The sequence below is a fragment of the Labrus bergylta genome, chromosome 16 (genome assembly GCF_963930695.1).
Source record: "Labrus bergylta chromosome 16, fLabBer1.1, whole genome shotgun sequence".
Taxonomy (NCBI): domain Eukaryota; kingdom Metazoa; phylum Chordata; class Actinopteri; order Labriformes; family Labridae; genus Labrus; species Labrus bergylta.
The window spans coordinates 25,422,064-25,440,755 of NC_089210.1; the positions used below are offsets into that span (position 1 = coordinate 25,422,064).

General features: G+C 38.5%; 2 protein-coding genes across 2 annotated transcripts; one reads left to right on the top strand and one right to left on the bottom strand.

The window, feature by feature from the left end:
- Positions 1 to 210: 210 nt before the first annotated feature.
- On the top strand, positions 211 to 6,081 carry LOC109989225 (uncharacterized). Its single transcript, XM_020640885.3, has 15 exons — positions 211 to 444; positions 912 to 1,032; positions 1,114 to 1,178; positions 1,285 to 1,428; positions 1,557 to 1,713; positions 1,881 to 2,047; positions 2,564 to 2,716; positions 2,807 to 2,951; positions 3,070 to 3,245; positions 3,370 to 3,531; positions 3,978 to 4,131; positions 4,221 to 4,366; positions 4,770 to 4,937; positions 5,089 to 5,127; positions 5,216 to 6,081. The coding sequence occupies exons 1-15, from the start codon at positions 391 to 393 to the stop codon at positions 5,513 to 5,515; spliced, it is 2,151 nt and encodes a 716-aa protein (XP_020496541.3). The 5' UTR covers positions 211 to 390; the 3' UTR covers positions 5,516 to 6,081.
- A 98-nt stretch (positions 6,082 to 6,179) lies between these two features.
- LOC109989224 (myosin heavy chain, fast skeletal muscle-like) lies at positions 6,180 to 17,715 on the bottom strand. Its single transcript, XM_020640883.2, has 40 exons — positions 17,562 to 17,715; positions 17,207 to 17,427; positions 16,891 to 17,034; positions 16,625 to 16,781; positions 16,502 to 16,529; positions 16,312 to 16,417; positions 16,128 to 16,220; positions 15,979 to 16,042; positions 15,786 to 15,884; positions 15,603 to 15,706; positions 15,382 to 15,520; positions 14,666 to 14,784; positions 14,401 to 14,550; positions 14,105 to 14,275; positions 13,718 to 14,024; positions 13,219 to 13,292; positions 13,033 to 13,120; positions 12,822 to 12,939; positions 12,611 to 12,734; positions 12,391 to 12,527; positions 12,037 to 12,292; positions 11,623 to 11,865; positions 11,344 to 11,520; positions 11,092 to 11,237; positions 10,915 to 11,005; positions 10,423 to 10,812; positions 10,192 to 10,318; positions 9,733 to 9,851; positions 9,296 to 9,492; positions 8,999 to 9,182; positions 8,743 to 8,908; positions 8,521 to 8,645; positions 8,080 to 8,388; positions 7,796 to 7,999; positions 7,588 to 7,713; positions 7,335 to 7,505; positions 7,139 to 7,243; positions 6,691 to 6,786; positions 6,463 to 6,594; positions 6,180 to 6,288 (listed from the first exon to the last, which is right to left on the bottom strand). Exons 2-40 carry the CDS (start codon positions 17,408 to 17,410, stop codon positions 6,268 to 6,270), a joined length of 5,811 nt encoding a protein of 1,936 aa, XP_020496539.2. The 5' UTR covers positions 17,411 to 17,427; positions 17,562 to 17,715; the 3' UTR covers positions 6,180 to 6,267.
- Positions 17,716 to 18,692: the final 977 nt, after the last annotated feature.

Sequence of the window (18,692 nt, forward strand, 5' to 3'; positions counted from 1 at the left end):
CAACAAAAAAAGATCTTTAAGTACAGCATTGGGTCATAAGGGAGAACATATACACCTAACATTGAAAAAAGATCATCTCCCTCCATGCAGAGGATTATGTTTTCATCTGGGATTACACATGGTAATATTAAGATCGGTGCTCTGGCTGGGGTCTTAATGGTAATGGGTTAATACTCAGGTCTTAACTCTATTTAAAAGCCCTCCACCAAGCCATATCTAACACACATTTGGACTACCATCAATCAGGATCATCATTTCCACTGCATAAACAAGTGTTCCATTAAAGATGTATTGACAGTATTCTCAATATAGAAAATAAATTGGCGAAGAATCTGTATTGTTTCACAATTTGACAAGTTTTCATCTGGGGACCCTTTCGAGTACTTTGTCATGATGGCAGCTGCTGAAGTGGACTTAAAATCAGAAGCTGCCAACACTGTGCTGGTAAGACATAACAGTCTTCTCTTTCCTGGTCAGCACCTTGTTTGGATTCCTTATGTTTGATGCTTTTATATATGTAACATAAATGATTACATCTTTATGTTTTTGGTTCAGAATTGTGTATAACTCTACAAAATGACCTGAAGAACCAAATATTTAAAGTTTGAAAGTGAATTTGATTGTTGTCACAATTATTTGTCACAGTTTGATGACAATATCTCCCTGTATTTGAATATGTGTTACTGTACTTTATGTGTTTTCATTTCATATTGATTTTCAACCTCAACATGCGCTTCAGGACTTTTCTCATGATATGGATTAAAGATTAAAGATTGTTTGTTAGCGATAAATATTTTCTGTTAAGATGATTGAACTGATTGGTGTAACTGATTCACTGCAGAGACTAACATTGTCAAAAGGTTGCAACAGTAATAATAAACATTTGCTTTTACCCTGGCTGATGTTCACAGGAAGCCCCAGAGCAGGAGCAGATACTCAACATAATGAGTTACTCACAGCGCGGACGAATGGAAGAACAGCGTTGTGCCTTAGGTCCTGTTACAACTCTGCAAATCAAAGCTACAACTACAGGTCAGTTCATCAGATTCCGTCTGACTTGTATCTGTCCTTTTGTAGATTGATTGTTGATTGTCTGATCCTTGCTTTTTACAGGCTTAAACACTGAGAAGCAAAACTTTGATGACCTGCAGGCGCCATTGCCAGGGTTTAACAACCAGGTACTGGCTAGACTAATGCTTCTAAACAGCCCAGTGCTTGTACATGCTCAGTTGGTTTGATGAATAAATAGCGAAAGTCTTTTCCTAATGTAACCTTTTTTTCCAGGGACTTGGAGGTCATAATCATCATGGCTCTACACCTCAGATCTCTGTGATAGAGAGTACCCCAGATAGAAACAGGAAGCTTCTGCTTGCACCAGTCAACCAGTTACAGGTTCCCTCTCAGCAAGACCTCTCAAATTCAATCCAGGTATGATATGTCATTCTGGTTGTTCAAATTATTTATTTTTTTACTTACTCTATTGACTAAATGCCATTAAATTGTGTTAATAATCCTCATTTGGTCTACTCAGTGCCACATGTTTTTTTTTCTAATAGACAGAGTCCTCTGAAGAAGAACAGAAGTTTATAAATATGGTCAGCCATGGCCAGCGTGGACGCATGGACGACCAGCGCTGTTCCTTGAATCCTAGCAGGAGTGCTCCCTGCACGCCCAAACACACAGACAAAAAGCCTGCAAGTACATCAAAAACAGGTGAGAGTAAAAACTTGAGGTAAATTGCAGCATGTGTTGCAATTGCCACTTAGCATTTTTCCTGATCTAGGTTTAGACTAGTTGTAATTTAATTATATTATATAATAATATAATAATGAATATAATATAATATATTCATAAAGTCAATTATCTATTTACCATCCCAGGCCCAGATTCTGATTTGTTCTTCAACCTCTTGGCCAACACCCAGAGCCGTCGGCTCGATGACCAGCGAGTGTCGCTCCCATCATTACCAGGATTACAAAATGATAAAGCCACATCTAATGCTGGAGGAGATTCAAGCTACTTGTGTTACATGGTCTCTAAAGTTCAGGTTAGTTTCTTTTATTTTTCAGATTAAGAAATATTTGATACAGACATAGTAATTGATTGATTTGCGTATCAGTAGACTTTGGTGACAACAGCTCTGACTTTAAATGTTTTAAACAAGAATGTGGAAAAAATATCTGCCTCGTACAATGATATTTGTAAGATTCTACCAAAAGTTTGAAAAGCAAGATATTTATGGACAACTGTTTAACTGTTCACAATATTTGGCTGTTTTTTTTAAATGAAAATGTCCTTTTTTTTAATTTAATACAGCGTGAAATTGTGTTTCTTACAGAAAAGAGGTGATGTGTAATGTGTAACTTTATAAGGATTTAAGCATTTAATCACATTTTTACATGGGATGATAGCTCCTTGTGGCACTTTGAATTCCCTTGTTTATGAGATGTGCTATAGAAATATCCTTGACTTGATAGTTCACTAAAAATAATGTGGTAATATTTTTTCAAAGAACCATTCATCCTAAAAAAAGACTGAAGAAAACTGCTCATTGCATTTTCAGGCTTCAAGAATGGATGACCAAAGATGCTCTCTACCTCAAATAACAAAAAAGGACATGAATACATCTGCTTTAGGCCCTCCACGTTCAGCCTCCTTCAGCCCCAGCTCAGAAATAGAACGACCAAAGAATAAAGACACAACATCTCCAAAACAGGTAATAATCGAGCTATGTGTATGTCTCTCTAAAATTACAAGATTTCAACACATGCCCTAAACATCCACTGTAAACTTTTTCCCTTTCTAGAGCCTAAATCCAGCTGAGCAGGAAGGTTTTTTTAATCTAATGAGTCATTCACAACGTGGTCGAATGGATGAGCAGCGATGTGTCCTAAATGTCAGTCCCCAGTCCAAGCCCAAACAGAAGTCCAGTGAGAGCACTGTGCCCAAAGGTAAGAATAAAAACTTATTTGTCTTTCTTATTTTTCCAGATTTCTTTCATTAATGCTAATATGTAATAATTGCTTACATATTTGATCCCAAAAATTATGTCCTTTTTCGCCTTTTCAGGTCCTGATTCTGACAAGTTTTTCAGCATTTTGGCCAACTCTCAGGGCCGTCGGCTTGATGACCAGCGAGCAGTTCTTCCTTCCTTGCCAGGAATAAAGAATGGAGGTCCCACTCCAAAATCTACAGCTGCAGAGAAGGACGCAAACCAGTTGTGTTACATGGTCTCCAAAGTCCAGGTTGGCCCCATCATTGACAGTTCTTTTGACATCCTCCACACATTTTTTAAGAGATATAAGAAGTAGAAAAAAATTCAAGAAAGTGCCTTTGTCTAACATTATAACCATAAATCCTATCCCACAGGGCTCAAGAATGGATGAACAGCGATGTTCTGCCCCTCAAATCCTGCAGAATCTGGGTACCCCTTCAACTCAGCGTAAAGATAATCCCATTTCACTCTTGTCTGATAAACCTCCCCAGAGGTCTTCCTCCTTTAACACTACCAAAACTGACCAGCAAGTTCAGGTGAGAGTTCATGTTGCGTTATAGAAAGCATATGGGCGGCTGTGGCTCAGTTGGTAGAGTTGTCATCTCTCAACCGAAAGGTTGAGGGTCCGATCCCCCTGCTGGGCAACATGTCCGATGTGTAGTTGGGCAAGACACAACCCCGAATTGCTCCCGCTGCTAAGGTGGTGGTGTATGAATGGCATTAGTTACTTCTGATGGATGATACTACATATCGACTACTGCCATCAGTGTGTGAATGTGTGGGTGTGACATGCAGTGTAAAAGCGCTTTGAGTAGTCATCATTTAAGACATTAAAATGACATTATGAGACCCATCTTCAGCAGTCTTTCGAGAAACACTGTGGTTGTTTAAATTCACCACCCCGATTATTTTCAGGGGCAGCCTCTGTTGGCTTAAGTTGTTTGTGTGTCTTCATCTTGCATTTCTTTCTCAATTATTCAAGGAGGCTTCTCCAGCTGAGCAGGATCAATTCTTTAAGATGATGAATCATGCACAAAGGGGACGTATGGATGAGCAGCGTTGCTCTTTACAACCCAGCAGAAGTACTCCTGTCACACCCACACACAATGGAAGTGCTTTGAATAATGTGCCCACAGGTTAGAATAACACACATGGCACAGAAGGTCAACTATGTGTTTTCTGTCTGGGAATCATCACAGTCATAACTCTTGACTCTCCATAACAGGTGCAGAAGATACATTCTTCAAGGTCATTGCCTCCAGCCAGGGACGACGTCTAGACGATCAGCGTGTTGCCCTCCCTACCCTGCCAAGGATAGGAGGAAACTCTAAAGGAAAAGAAAATGGTAGAAATAAAAAGTCTGAAATCCCAGTAAGTTGTCAAAATTCACATTTTTGCAATTCAAACATAAATACTATTTTCAAATGTTGCTAAAGTTAGGTCCCTGATACCTCAATGTCATCCCCTCAAGAAATACTTAGTATGAAGGATGTGCCTGTCAGTGACAAAGCTCATTGTTGTGCCAGCCATGCTGTCATTTAAGGGCTATCTATAACATATCTATGTCATACTTGTACTCTAGGTATAGATGATTAGATGAGCTAAATAGTTTATGGAGCTCCTTAATAGCTGTAATTCTGATATGGATATTAAACAAAATTGTGAAGAAGAAAAGTATGTTGATGTGCTTTTGCTTTAATAAAGGAATCTCAGCCACAATGGACGATCATACATGAAGGTCACCTGCCTTTTGTTTCCATTTTTCTTCTGTAAGGCTCTACCACACATCACTGTGGCTGAAAGTACACCAACAACATCAAGGAAAGCCTGTTCCACTCAACTCAACATGGCTTATGCAGAGTCAGGCTCCCCTAGAGCCATTCCTAAATCTGCTTCATATACCCCTGAGACAGAATATCAGATGCTAAATTCATCAGCACAGGTAACTTGTTTAAATATACCAGTGTTCTAACTTCATCAGAAGAGTGACTGCTGTGTAAAAATAATATTAAATATGCAGATGACATACAAAGTAACCTTACCATAATGCATTTCCCAATTATAATTATAAGATGTATTAATTAATTTCACAGGTGACCGTGAAGGTGTCTATGAGCTTCACACCACAGCAGGTAAACTATGCCACAGTTTGTGAAGTTATTGTCTCCTTTAAATATGCCTAGCTAACTCTGTGCTTTTTTTTACTCTTATCTGTCAAAGGGGCAGAGGAAAATAATTCAACCATGTACATTCCCTGAAGTCTTCCTCACTCTGGGAGCCCCAGGAGATAACCTTGTGATCCCTCTGAGCCCGGAACCTGGCAGACGCCTGTCCTTAAACTTAAACCTCGTACCAAAAGACGATGTTTGGTCCAGGCCATCCTCTCCAAGCCATGCAAGTCCAAGAAAAGTTTGCTCTAGACCATCATCTCCAAATCCAGGAGCAAATAAAGGGGATCCTAAAAAGGGGAAGGAAAAGTTACATAATGGAAAGGGAAAGGGGGGTGGCAAAAAAAGATAACAATGGTGGAATTGTGAGGTAATCTATTGAGGACAGCAACAAGAGGGATATGTGAGGTATGTGACCTGGAAATAATTAATATATAAGCGTAAGGTCTATACCTGCACTTTTTGTTAAGTGTCTTGAGATTACATTTATTATATATTGGCGCTATACACATAAAGATTGATCGGGTTGGATTGATAGTATATTCTATTGAAATTGTAGTTGTAATTTTTAAATGCCCGTGCTCACTGATCTCTCACTAACTAAACTAATCTTTAACTTTTGTTTAGAAAAATACTCTGCATCAATTTGTACATTGTATGTTGTTTTGAGCGTGTGGTGTCTAAGAACATATGGCTTTGCTTTTTCAAATCTAAATGTTACATGTTAAATCAAAGGATGAAAACTATGATAAACTTTGACAAAGCTAACAAAGTTAACCAAACCTAATTGCCAATTCATGTTTACTCTTCACAAGTTAAACACAATTGAAAATGTAGACTGAAGCATACTTGTAATGTTTTCACCGGATGAATACAATAAATTTGTGTTGTGTCTTAACAGCACATGATGAAAATGTGCACACCTGCTGTCCTTAACTAAAATCACAACAATTACATTAGCCAGAATTTGGTTTGGTTATTATACACACTGTGTAAAGTAACAAACGAACACCTGATAAATGTAAATAATTTATTGAAGATTGATTTACAGAAGTGGCTCATATTGTATGAACTCTGTTGAAATTCTTCAGCTGGTGTTGTGTTTCATTCTGCAGAGTCAGTTCCCTTAAAGACAGAGAGTACTTTAGTTTAGTACTTTTAGGCAGTGGAATAAATACATTTCAGCATGTATCAATGAAAAAAGCAGTTAAACATTTTAAGGAATGACAAATCTAAGTTTAGCTTCTGATAATCTTGATGAGTAATACATGACAATATCAAAGACAATGAAAACGTTACCTTTCCAACATCACGGCTCTTGACTCTCAGCTTGTTGACCTGGGTCTCAGCGATGTCAGCACGCTCCTGAGCTTCCTCCAGCTCATGTTGAACCTTTCTCAGCCTGGACATGTGAGTGTTGGCCTGCTCCTCCTGGGAGGGGTTTACAGTTTTATCAGTTAAGTTGTGTAGGGTTTTATTGTGACTGCTTCAAAGGAATGATTTGTGACATTATTGTAGTTCACTTACAGCCTCCTCAGCCTGTCTCTTGTAAGCCTTGACTTTAAGCTGCAGCTTGTCCACCAGATCCTGAAGCCTGGTCACATTCTTCTTGTCCTCCTCTGTCTGTTATAATAAAAATGGTCACTTAGGCAGTACTGAAGAAGAAAAAAGCAGCAGCAGGAAAAGTGTTATTTGAAATTTCCAGTTCAACAGTTTAAAACTACAGTGACAAGAACACTCCTTAATGGAAAATATTAAATCACAAAAAGTTGCATCCGTATATGCTTATAAGCATAGGCACAATCTTAATATAGCTAGATATTGGTAGAAGATAATATACTGTTTGATAATCATAGCTGCCTTAAATGGAAAAACTTCAGATACTTTACATAAGTTACAATTACCTTTACTTTTGCTTATGTACAAATATGATATGATATACTTATTACTTAGAGTTTAAAAAAATAATAATGACCTGGTAGGTCAGCTCTTTCACTCTCCTCTCATATTTGCGAACTCCTTTAACAGCATCAGCTCCACGTCTCTGCTCAGCTTCAACCTCAGCCTCCAGCTCACGCACCTATGATGTGCACATTTATTATCAGAGTTTTGTAGAAGGACTTAATTGCAGTTAAATAAGATTTTGAATATTGGAATAAACTTGTGCATACCCTGGACTCCAGTTTCTGGAGCTGCTTCTTGCCACCCTTCATGGCGAGGTTCTCTGCCTCATCCAGTCGGTGCTGCAGGTCCTTGACTGTGACCTCCAGGTTCTTCTTCATCCTCTCCAGGTGAGCACTAGTGTCCTGCTCCTTCTTCAGCTCCTCAGCCATCATGGCGGCCTGAAATAAATAATATCTTACTAATAGTGTACTTGTCTTTTAGCCATTAGCATGATGAGGTAAGTTAGAGAGATATGCTCACATCAGTGATAGCCTTCTTGGCTTTGTCCTCAGCATTTCTTGCTTCCTGGATTGAATCATCCACCTCACCTTGAACCTGGACGAAGTCAGCCTCCAGCTTCTTTTTGGTGTTCAGAAGACTAGTGTTCTAAACGATAAAGAAAAACAAAGTTTAAGATTGCGTAATGTATTTTAAACAATATGTTTTATTGAATAAGAAGAAAAAATACCTGAGAGTGAAGCAGTCCGACTCGCTCACTGGCATCAACCAGCTCCTGTTCAGCCACTTTGCGTCCTCTCTCAGTCTGCTCCAGAGCAACTCTCAGCTCCTCAATCTCAGCCAGCATGAGGCCATTTCTGCGTTCCACCATGGCAACCTGTTCCTTCATGTCTTCCTGACCTCTGATAGCATCATCAAGGTGCAGTTGGGCATCCTGACAACATTAGAAAAAAAATTAACAATCTACATGTAGAAGGTTTTTATTTGTTTTGACCAAGTAAGTATAAAACTCACCTTGAGCTGTCCCTGGACATTCCTCAGTTGTTTTTGGGACTCAGCAGCCTGCCTGTTGGCATGGCTCAACTGAATCTCCATCTCATTCAGGTCTCCCTCCATCTTCTTCTTGATTCTCAGGGTGTCATTTCTGCTCCTGACCTCAGAGTCAAGGTTGCTCTGCATGGAGTCAATCACTCTCTGACTGTTCCTCTTGATCTGTTCCATCTCCTCATCTTTCTCTGCCAGCTTCCTGTCAACCTCACCTTTGACTTGGTTGAGCTCAAGTTGAACACGGAGAATCTTTGACTCTTCATGCTCCAGTGTACCCTATAAGAAAAGTCAGGTAAGGATGTCATGAAATTTAAATGACTTCGTTTTTTTTACCTTATTATACGACTTTGTTAACAACTTTTATATTCATATTTGCATTAAAAACATACTTAATAGAAAGCAAAATACCTCAGCTTCCTCAAGGGCAGTCTGAATTTCAACCTTCTCACTTTCGACAGCCTTCTTGGCTTTTTCCAACTCATGGATGCTTTTTCCAGTCTCCCCAATCTGTTCAGTAAGATCTGAGATCTCCTCTACAGATTAAATACAAGAAAGAGCCACATGGTTAGATTATTTTTATGTTCATGATTATTGTTGTTAATATTGTTAATTTAAAAGCAGTTGACATACGCTGCAGGTTCTTGTTCTCTCTCTTCATGGTCTCCAGTTGATCCAGCGACTCCTCATAAGAGTTCTTCATCTTGAAGAGTTCAGTGCTCATTGAGCGAGCCTCCTTCTGAGCTCCTTCCAGCTCTGCCTGGCTCTCCTCATACTTCTGTTTCCATTCTGCCAGGACCTACAATAATACAGATTAATTAAAAATCTTACTTCTCTGTTTTTGCAACTTGCCCTGCATTGAGTTGGGTTGGTTTTCTACTGTAACTACCTTATCAAAGTTCCTCTGCTTCTTGTCTAGATTGGCAGCCAGACCATTAGCTCTCTCCACATCAATCATGAGGTCCTCCACCTCACCCTGCAGTCTCTGCTTGGTCTTCTCCAGAGAGGCACACTTGGAGTTTACAGCCTCAATGGATTCTTCTGCATCCTGCAGACGCTGGGCAAGCTTTTTCCTGAGTAGAAAGAACTTTTGTATTTGATTCTGCAAAATCATTATAAAATGTTATGATAATAAATTAAAAGTGTCTACATTTATGAACAAATAAAAAAATGGATAGTGACTAACTTTGCCTCCTCCAGCTCCTCAGTGCGCTGGATAGCATCAGTCTCATATTTGGACCTCCACTGAGCCACCTCACTGTTGGCCTTGGACATTCCTCGCTGCAGCTCAGCCTTGGCCTCCTGCTCCTCCTCATACTGCTCTCTGAGCAGATCACAGTCATGGCGAGCAGACTGAACAGCATGGGCCAGTGCGTTCTTTGCCTGTTAAGCACACAGTCCATGTCAAACTGACATTTTACATACTGATGTAAATACATGAAAATGTAAAATTCTTCTTCGATATTGGAAAAAGTCATTTCGTTTTCATACCTTAATTGAGAAAAGCAATTTGAATTGAAATGTTTGTTGTCAAGTGTATCTTATTAAGTTTGCAATAAGGGAATTTGGTCAGTGTTGTAGCTTCTAGATATCTTAATAACCGCTCAATATGAGTTCCTGTACCTTCACTTCCTCCTCAAAGTGTCTCTTTAGTTCCTCAATCTGCTGAGTGTAAGCCTGTTTTCCTCTGGTGAGCTGGGAAATAAGAGCGTCCTTCTCCTCAAGCTGGCGACTTGACTCACCTGAAGAGAGTAAAGAGTAATAATTTTAAAAAGGTGTCTTAGATACCCCAAAAAAAAATTGACTTAAATGATGGCCAACACATAAGGGACCTATTAAGATATAGAAATGTTATATTTCTTTAAAAACTACAACATGAAATACACAACAGGTAAGAATACATTTACAATTAATGACATTAAATGTACAAGATTTAGATTTAGATAAAGATAATTTAAAAAAGGAAAATCTAAATAACTTTGCAGTCACAATAGGGTATCAATGTAAACATTCATGATTTTTGACCAGGAGAAAAACTGATGTGAAAATAACACAAGACATTTAATATTATTGGTAACACACCATTCTCTGTTTGCAGTCTTGCCCTCTGTGCGCTCAAATCATTTAGCTGTCGAACGTTCTCATCATTTTTGGACTTGATTTCACTTAATTGGTCCTCAAGTGTTCGGCACATTTTCTCCAGATTAGACTGAAATCAAGATGTAAATAAAATGACTTTAATGCAGTGAATATCATACTCACAAACTAGAACTTCTGTAATTATTCTCCATTCTTGCAAATTTGTAAACATACCTTAGCTTTAGCAACAACCTCCATGTTGCTTGAGAGGTCATCAATCTCCATCTTGAATTCACTCTTCTCCTTCTCCAGCTTCTGCTTCACACGCTGGAGGTTGTCGATCTGCTCTCCCAGCTCTGCAACACTGTCAGCCTGCTTCTTGCGGAGAGCTGCAGAAGTAGCTTCATGCTGCAGGGTGGACTCTTCAAGATCACGACGCAGCTTCTGGAACTCAGCCTCACGTTTCTTGTTCATCTCAATCTGAGCAGCTGTTGCTCCACCAGCTTCCTCAAGCCTCTCACTGATCTCCTCAAGCTCCCTGGAGAGGTCAGCTCTCTGCTTCTCCACCTTAGCCCGAGCAGCCCTCTCAGCCTCAATCTCTTCCTCCAGCTCCTCAATACGAGCCTAGAAATAATGGTAAAGATGACTTATTGACTGGAAGAAATTCCTCATAATTCCCAGAGTCTATTATGTCTCTCATGTCTATTATGTAAATCAATTGTGTACCTGGAGCTCCTTGATCTTCTTCTGAAGCTGAGCACCAAGTGACTGTTCATCCTCAATCTTGCTGATGAGCTGGCTGATCTCAAAGTCTTTCCTTGAAGTTTAAAACAACAAGAATTGATACATTGCTGTTTTATAGTTACATTTGCATATGAAATTGTCATCAAATGTCTCACTTACTTTTTGATTTTCTCATCAGATTGCTGCTTGTCATTTTCCAGATCCATTATGGATTCCTGGGCAAGTTTCAGATCTCCCTCAAGCTTCCTCTTTGCTCTCTCAAGGTCCATGCGGAGCTTCTTCTCTTGCTCCAGGGATCCTTCGAGCTGTCAGATGATTCAATTTTAATTTATTTGAAGAATTTTACTAGACAGAGAACAATATCAAGAATCATCATAAGAAGTTATAATGACAAAACAGTTAGTTCCTTACATCGTCCACTTGCTGTTCCAGCTTGGTCTTAGCCTTGGTCAGAGTGTTGACTTTGTCTTCCTCTGCCTGGAGATCATCCAGAGTTTGCTGGTGGGCCTCTTGGAGGGCTTTCTTCTCCTTCGTTAGCTTGGCAATCGACTCATCTTGAGATGCCATTTCCTCTGTCAGGTTTTTCACCTTAAAGTTGTAATTTAAACACATTTCACATGTTAGTGAGCAACAATATATCCGACAACATATTTGAATGTTGTTTATGTACAGCTAGTAATGCAGGTAAACCTTGTTTTCTGTGGCATGTTTCTCTTTCTCCACTTTAGCCAAGGTGAGCTCCAAATCATCAATGTCTTTCTTCAGTTCAGAGCATTCATCCTCCAGTTTCCTCTTCTTGGCAGTCAGCTCAGCATTAATTTCCTCTTCATCCTCCAGTCTCTCAGCCGTCTCTTTGAGTTTGGCTTCGAGTTGGATCTTGCTCTTAATGAGCCCCTCACATCTTTCCTCAGCATCTGACAGGTTCTCACCTTCCTAGAGTTTGAACATAAAATATGAATTTGGATCAAAAATATCACCAAACTTAACTGTGAGTTTCTATGTAAAGAAAAACTTTATTACATTGAAGAAGATGTACATGTATAAAAACTGTTTTCCCCCAGAAAATAGAAAATGATGCTGCTTTTGCTTTTTCATTCAACTCACAGACGCCACTTGAAGTTGCAGGTCATTCTTTTCCTGAAGGAGGGAAACCATCTTCTCCTCCAGTTCCTTCTTCTTGGCCAGGGCAGTAGACAGGTCTGATTGCATCTTGCCATAATTCTCTTTCATCTGCTGTAGCTCCTTCTCAGTCTCAGCACTCTTAAGAAGAGGCTTGATCTTAAAGTAAAGATGCATCCATGGCCAGTTCTTCACATTCATGAATGATCGTATGTTGTACTGGATTGTGAAGATTGCATCTCTGATAAAATACACATCATCAATTGTAAAAAAGAACACATACTTAAACAACCTCCTAGAATTTAAGAGACAATGAAATATACTGAATGAAAATCCTACCTCCTTTGCATCATCTTAACAAACTCTACCCTCATGACATATCCTCGGGCGAGAGCCTGAGTCATGGTCACCAGCTCAGCCAGTTTGTCATCTCTCATCTCCTCCAGGGTACCCAACAGACCAGCTTTGAAGAACACCTGTGTTGTTTCATTAAAAAAACTTCAGCAAACACATATCCAAAACAACCACCACAAACTTAATGTTGTCCCTTAAAATGAACCTTTGTGTGTCCAAACTTGTACTGAGTGTGGTCCACATCAATGGAGCCCAGCAGCTTCTCTGAAGCTTTCTTGTTGTCAATGAACTGTCCCTCAGGGATGACACTGGCATTCAATACTTTGTATCTACAAGACAAATGTACATTCTCACTTGTATTAACCTCACTCCTTCACCCCATATTTTACATAATAACTTGGATACTGAAGATTTACCTCTGCTTAAAGTCAGCATAGAGGATTCTGCTGGGGAAGCCCTTTCTGCAGATTCTGATGCCTTCCAGCACGCCGTTACATCTTAGCTGGTGAATTACCAGGAAGTTCTCCATAAGACCTGTACATTGAACAATTAGTCAGAGAAAAACATCAGAAGAAGCTATTTTTTAGGAAAAAAATAGACTGAAGTCTAAACACTTAAATGCCAAACCTGGAGTCTTTGTTTCATTTGGAATCAAGCAGCGCACAAAATGAGGATGAGTGCTCCTTAAGTTGGTCATCAGCTTGCCTAAGTTCTCCTTGGGGGTCAGATTGTATTTTTTTAAACAAAGGTTAGCATCAAACATGACAAATCAATTTATTAGATCTTAATTCAAAAAAAGAATCATAAACATACCCTAAAAAGAGCAGACACAGTTTGGAAGGAACCACCCTTCTTCTTTCCACCACCCTTCTTGCCACCAGCGGCATCTGTTTTAAATTACCATAGTGATAGTAAATTATTAATTATTTATTCCTTAATTCAGGCTCATTTCTAAAGAAAACCCAAAAATGTACTCAAATTAATAACTTAATTGCCACACAGGAGTCAGATTATTATCATCTCACACATCAACTGAAGCATGGGTTGCATATAAAGTTAACCATCATCAATTTGTTTGACTGAGAAAATATTTGATTAAAAGTTCGAATTGGAACTAAAGACAGCAATTGAGTAATTTGTTGACCATCTTGCAGCATTTGTTGTAGAGAAAATGAACAGTGGAAACATTTAAAATACTTTTTTTCTAAAACCATAGATGTTGGTCTAAACATTTGTCTCATTAAGATGAATCATACTACTAGATACTCAAGATTTCTTCTAGTAGTATGATTAATCAGTATCAAGAGCTCACCCTCAGCTCCGGCATGGGTTGCATAAAGCATGGCCAGCAGTTTGTTTGAAGACTTTTGGTAGAGCTGAACAACTGAGTCATTCAGGGGGTCCTTGTTCTTGTCCAGCCAGCCAGTGATATTGTAATCCACTGTACCAGCATAGTGAACCAGGGAGAAGTGAGCTTCAGCCTTGCCCTTTGTGGGTTTCGGCTTCTCAAAGGCCTTGGTCTTTCCAAGATGCTGGTCATGCAGCTTGTTCTTGAAAGACGTGTCTGTAGCCTTTGGGAACATGCACTCCTCTTCAAGGATGGAGAAGATGCCCATTGGCTGAAAGTAGATGGTGTCATTACTATTAAGCGGGCACTCGGAAAAGTGGGTTATTGTTCTTCATGACAGATTTTTCTTACCTTCTCAATTAGCTCAATGCAGGCAGCCAAGTCCATACCAAAGTCAATGAACTCCCAATCAATACCTTCTTTCTTGTACTCCTCTTGCTCCAGGACAAACATGTGGTGGTTGAAAAACTGTTGCAGTTTCTCATTGGTGAAGTTGATGCAGAGTTGCTCCAAGCTGTTGTACTGAATTGAATTTGGAAATATCATCAGTCCCATGGTAAAACCATTTCCTACATGGAACGAATTGATTAATTGATTGATTGATTGAGATTGATGTGATGCAACTGTTAGTTCTTCAAAGTACTCACATCAAAGATCTCAAAACCAGCAATATCCAAGACTCCAATGAAGAACTGTCTTGGCTGCCTTGTGTCCAGCATCTCATTGATACGGATGACCATCCACAAGAACATTTTCTCATAGACAGACTTGCAGAGAGCACTGACAGCATTGTTCACCTAATAAAAAGGATAGTTGATAGATACTTTCCAAGAATATTCTCATTTCAAAATGCTTGTGTCTCTATCTTTTTATATACAAAATAATAAGCTTTTTTTTTTTAGTTTTTTTCACCTGTGGTACGGTTTGACCTTTGGTCACCATCTCATTTCCGACCTTGACTCTTGGGTAGCACAAAGCTTTCAGCATGTCAGCTGAGTTCAGGCCCATAAGGTAGGCGATTTTGTCAGCCTCTGATTGTAGGAAAAAAAAAAAAATTCAGAAAGAAATTCAAGGGATCTCACAAAACAATGGAAACACAATAAAGTAAGTATGTTAACTATTAGTTTACTTACTCAATTTTAAACACTGCTAAAAGTGAAACCTAAACCTTAAAATGTTTGTTGGCAGAAACAGGCAGCTTGTTTGCCACTTATTCCCTGTACTATTTTTCCTCTGTCTTAAGGTTATAATTAAGGCTTGTTGCTGCATTTAGTCGTCTGTTGGATCATTGTAGTTAAGGCAGTTTACTTTACACGTGAATAATTTATCGTCTTGACTGATGCACCTTCAATTTTTGGCAAGAGGAAATGTTGTCTTTACTGCTTTATAAGCGATCTCATGTTGCTTTGAATATTCATACATTATGCTGATTGCGAGACCATTTTTGTAGCAGAGAGATGCTAATGTGCATTCACCAACTAATACTTCTACTATTTGGGAGTGTGGTTTAGTTTTGATTACAATCTTAATGTGCAAGTTCATGTCAAAGTTATGAAGTGAGCTGCTTTTTTTACATCATAATATGCTCTGTGTAATATGATGTAAAATTACACTTCTTATACAAGTACCTTCAGTGCCATCAGGTTCACCCTGCTCCTCACGCTGCTTCTGCTTGAATTTCATGTTGCCATGATGCATCACAGCACCAGTCAGCTTGTAGATGCCCATTTTCTCTTCAGCAGTGAAGCCCAAAATGTCAATGGCTGTCTGAAACGTAAATTAAGAACATGTATTGGTATAGGAATGATTTAACCAGTATATTATTTGTTTAACTAAATTGTAGTCTTACATCTGTTGCAATGAACTCGTCCACATCATTGATGCTTTTGACTGTGATTTCACCTTGACTGATCATATGGTAGTCATAGGGGTTGGTTGTGATTAAAAGGGCCTCTATCAGAGAAAATGTGTATGTTGAAAAATAAAACTCTTATTTTTTAAAATACTTTTTTTTCATTGTGTAGTGTCATACCCAGGAGTTCAGGCTTGTGGCCAGTCATCAGCTGATAAAAGATATGGTAGCTCCTCTCAGCAGACAACTGGAAGGTGACACGAGACTTCTCCAGCAGATCTTTGAGTAAAGGAAAGCTATTAAAACATTTATTTGTCTAATACTAAGAGTTTTCAATGTCACCAACCATGTAAGGAAAATTAATTTAACTTACAAGTTTCAATATCTGCTGAGGCCAGCTTGCCGCTAGTGGCAAAGTGGATTCTGATGAATTTACCCTAATTATTTACCAGAAAAGTAAGTTTCAGTCTTGATAACAAAGCATAATAAAATTACATAAAGGTCCTTAATATGGATACATACAAAGCGAGAGGAGTTGTCATTCCTCACAGTCTTGGCATTACCATAGGCCTCTAGTAAAGGGTTAGCTGCAATGATTTGATCCTCCAGCGAACCCTACATACCATTAGAAAAAATTATTAGGTTCTATTAAGTCATTCAACAAAAATCAACAGTTCAGAACATTTTTGGTAGACACAAATTTTACCTGTATTTTTCCAGCGGTCTCTTTCTTTGATCCAGGCACTGCAATTGTTGCAAAGTACTGGATGACACGTTTGGTGTTGACAGTCTTTCCTGCACCAGATTCTCCACTTGGGAATAAAAACATTGTTAAGTTGACAATAGGTCATAAAGTTCTTCAAGACAAATTTACGGATGAAATGTTTTATACTCACGTGATAAGGATAGACTGGTTCTCACGATCTACAATTTAGCATGCAAACATAACTTTAACTGTTTGTAAAGATTCTTGTTTATCTCATCAGATCACATCAACATTTTGGTAACTGTAAACATACCTGTGAGCATGAACTGATAGGCATTGTCAGAGATGGAGAAGATGTGAGGTGGTGCCTCAATTCTCTTCTTGCCTCTGTATGCATTAACAACTACAGAATCATACACAGGAAGCCACTTGTAGGGATTGACGACAACGCAGAACAACCCAGAGTAGGTCTGTAACACCAAAGAAAAAAATATTATTGAATTTGATGCATTTGCTTAACAGACACAATAATAACCCAGTTATATGATGTAAGATACATATTATGAGATTTTAGCTTACATAGATCATCCATGATGCAAAACGCTCTTTGAGGTTATACAGCACACAGGGCTCATTGAGGTGGGTCATCATGGCCATGTCCTCAATTTTGTCATACTTTGGAGGATTCATCGGATGGATGTCATCCTCTTTTACAGTGAGAGTCTGAATATGATATACAAAAAGACATACAATTAAATATAATTTGAGTTTGCCAAAATGCCCCCCATTTTTTTTCTCTATTACTTATAAGTATCTATAAAGTAAAAAAAAAAAACACAAGCCTCTGAAAACTTTAATCAGTTTGTCCTTCTGTCATAGTAAGAGTTTTAGTTACCTTTCCTGTCACTGTGTCAACTGTGGCTTTGCCACCCTCTCGTTTAACAAGTTTCCCCTTGAGATACATCTCTTCAGCCTCAGCCACAAAGTATGCTGTTTTGGCATCAAATGGAGCAGTTTGTGCCTCAATCCTTTCCCTCTCTGGTTTGCGGAGGTATATGGCAGCAGGGCCATAGGCCTCCATCTCTGCGTCTGTGCTCATGATGGCACCTTAAGAGACTGAAAATAAAGAGAGGTATTACAAACACATGTTTCTCTGTTTCTAAAATATATGCAAAAGTCAACATTCTATTGTTAGGCAAGTAAAGGTGTTTTGAACTTGTGTTTTTCACCTGCAATTTACTTTAATTTACCTTGCTTGGTCTCAACAGAAGATGGTATTGAGTCAGGTGTGTTCTTTCAATCCTAAATAAACAATCAAACATAATCCTACAGATAAATACATTAATCTCTTGAATTTGCATATAATTTGGTATTTACTTTGCTTAACATGTTTAGACCAGGAAATTAAGGTAATGGATGGATGAGATAACTTTACAGTATATGATTAATACTGTTCATTTAAGTTAATTGTCTTGTGCTTTATTCAGCAAGGCCCAATTTGGGAACATGATCTTAAATCAAAGATGTTAAAAATTGTTTCCCATCTTAAAACACATCAAACATGTATACATCATTTGCATTTTGCAAAAGCATAGTCATTCTATTACTTAAATAATACTGATACATCAAAGTTTATGCACTCACCTGAGTTGGAAGTCCACCAGTTATTGAAAGACTCCTGAAGAGGCTTTTATAGAGGAGGGACTGTCTCCTCAGTAGGTGTGCCCTGCTCAGTATGGTCATGCATTCTTGTCATGTTGCTGCTATGACTGTGACATTGACATTTACATTGATTGATACTGGATGGCCTTGTATACACATTTGTTGCAGTAGGTATTTTTTTTGTGAGCCCAGTGATCAAAAGCATAGTGCAAGTGACTTTGTTCTAAATTGTCTGTTTAAATAAAAAGTGATAAAAGACTTTATTTTAAACCTGTTTGTAAAAATATGTTGAAATTTGCGGCCATATGACTCACAAGCTATTTCATTATAAAGTTACTAGTTTGACATCCAGCAGGAGCAGGATTGATGTTATTGTTGTTAATATAACAGAACACTATACACTATGCGCACTATAGAAATATTGCCGAGTTTCTTTAATTATTATGTGTTTTAACAGAAATATGCTGAATCAGTCTTTTTGAATGTGATTATTATTATTTATTTATATTTGTTAACCTTGACCCAGTGATCATGAGTACTGTGTATTAAGCAAGGTTAAATACAATGGTATGGATTTATTTTACAATGATTATTTTATTCCTTGTTTGGAGAAGCCCCCAGATGTCACTGTTGTCTTTAATGCAGGACATATGGGGTCAAACCTGTCTGTTTGGCTCTTTTTTCCTGATGTATAATGTATTGCTGGTTATTATTTTACA

Bases quoted from the DNA above. Each gene is read 5' to 3' on its own strand.
- LOC109989225 (XM_020640885.3), top strand. From the start codon at position 391: ATGATGGCAGCTGCTGAAGTGGACTTAAAATCAGAAGCTGCCAACACT. The intron at 3,246-3,369 runs GTTGGCCCCATC...CCTATCCCACAG, and splicing joins ACATGGTCTCCAAAGTCCAG to GGCTCAAGAATGGATGAACA. The intron at 4,938-5,088 runs GTAACTTGTTTA...TTAATTTCACAG, and splicing joins TGCTAAATTCATCAGCACAG to GTGACCGTGAAGGTGTCTAT.
- LOC109989224 (XM_020640883.2), bottom strand. From the start codon at position 17,410: ATGAGCACAGACGCAGAGATGGAGGCCTATGGCCCTGCTGCCATATAC. The intron at 14,785-15,381 runs GTACTTGTATAA...TCCTACAATCAG, and splicing joins TGAACCTGATGGCACTGAAG to AGGCTGACAAAATCGCCTAC. The intron at 6,595-6,690 runs GTAAGTGAACTA...AACCCCTCCCAG, and splicing joins AGAGACAGGCTGAGGAGGCT to GAGGAGCAGGCCAACACTCA.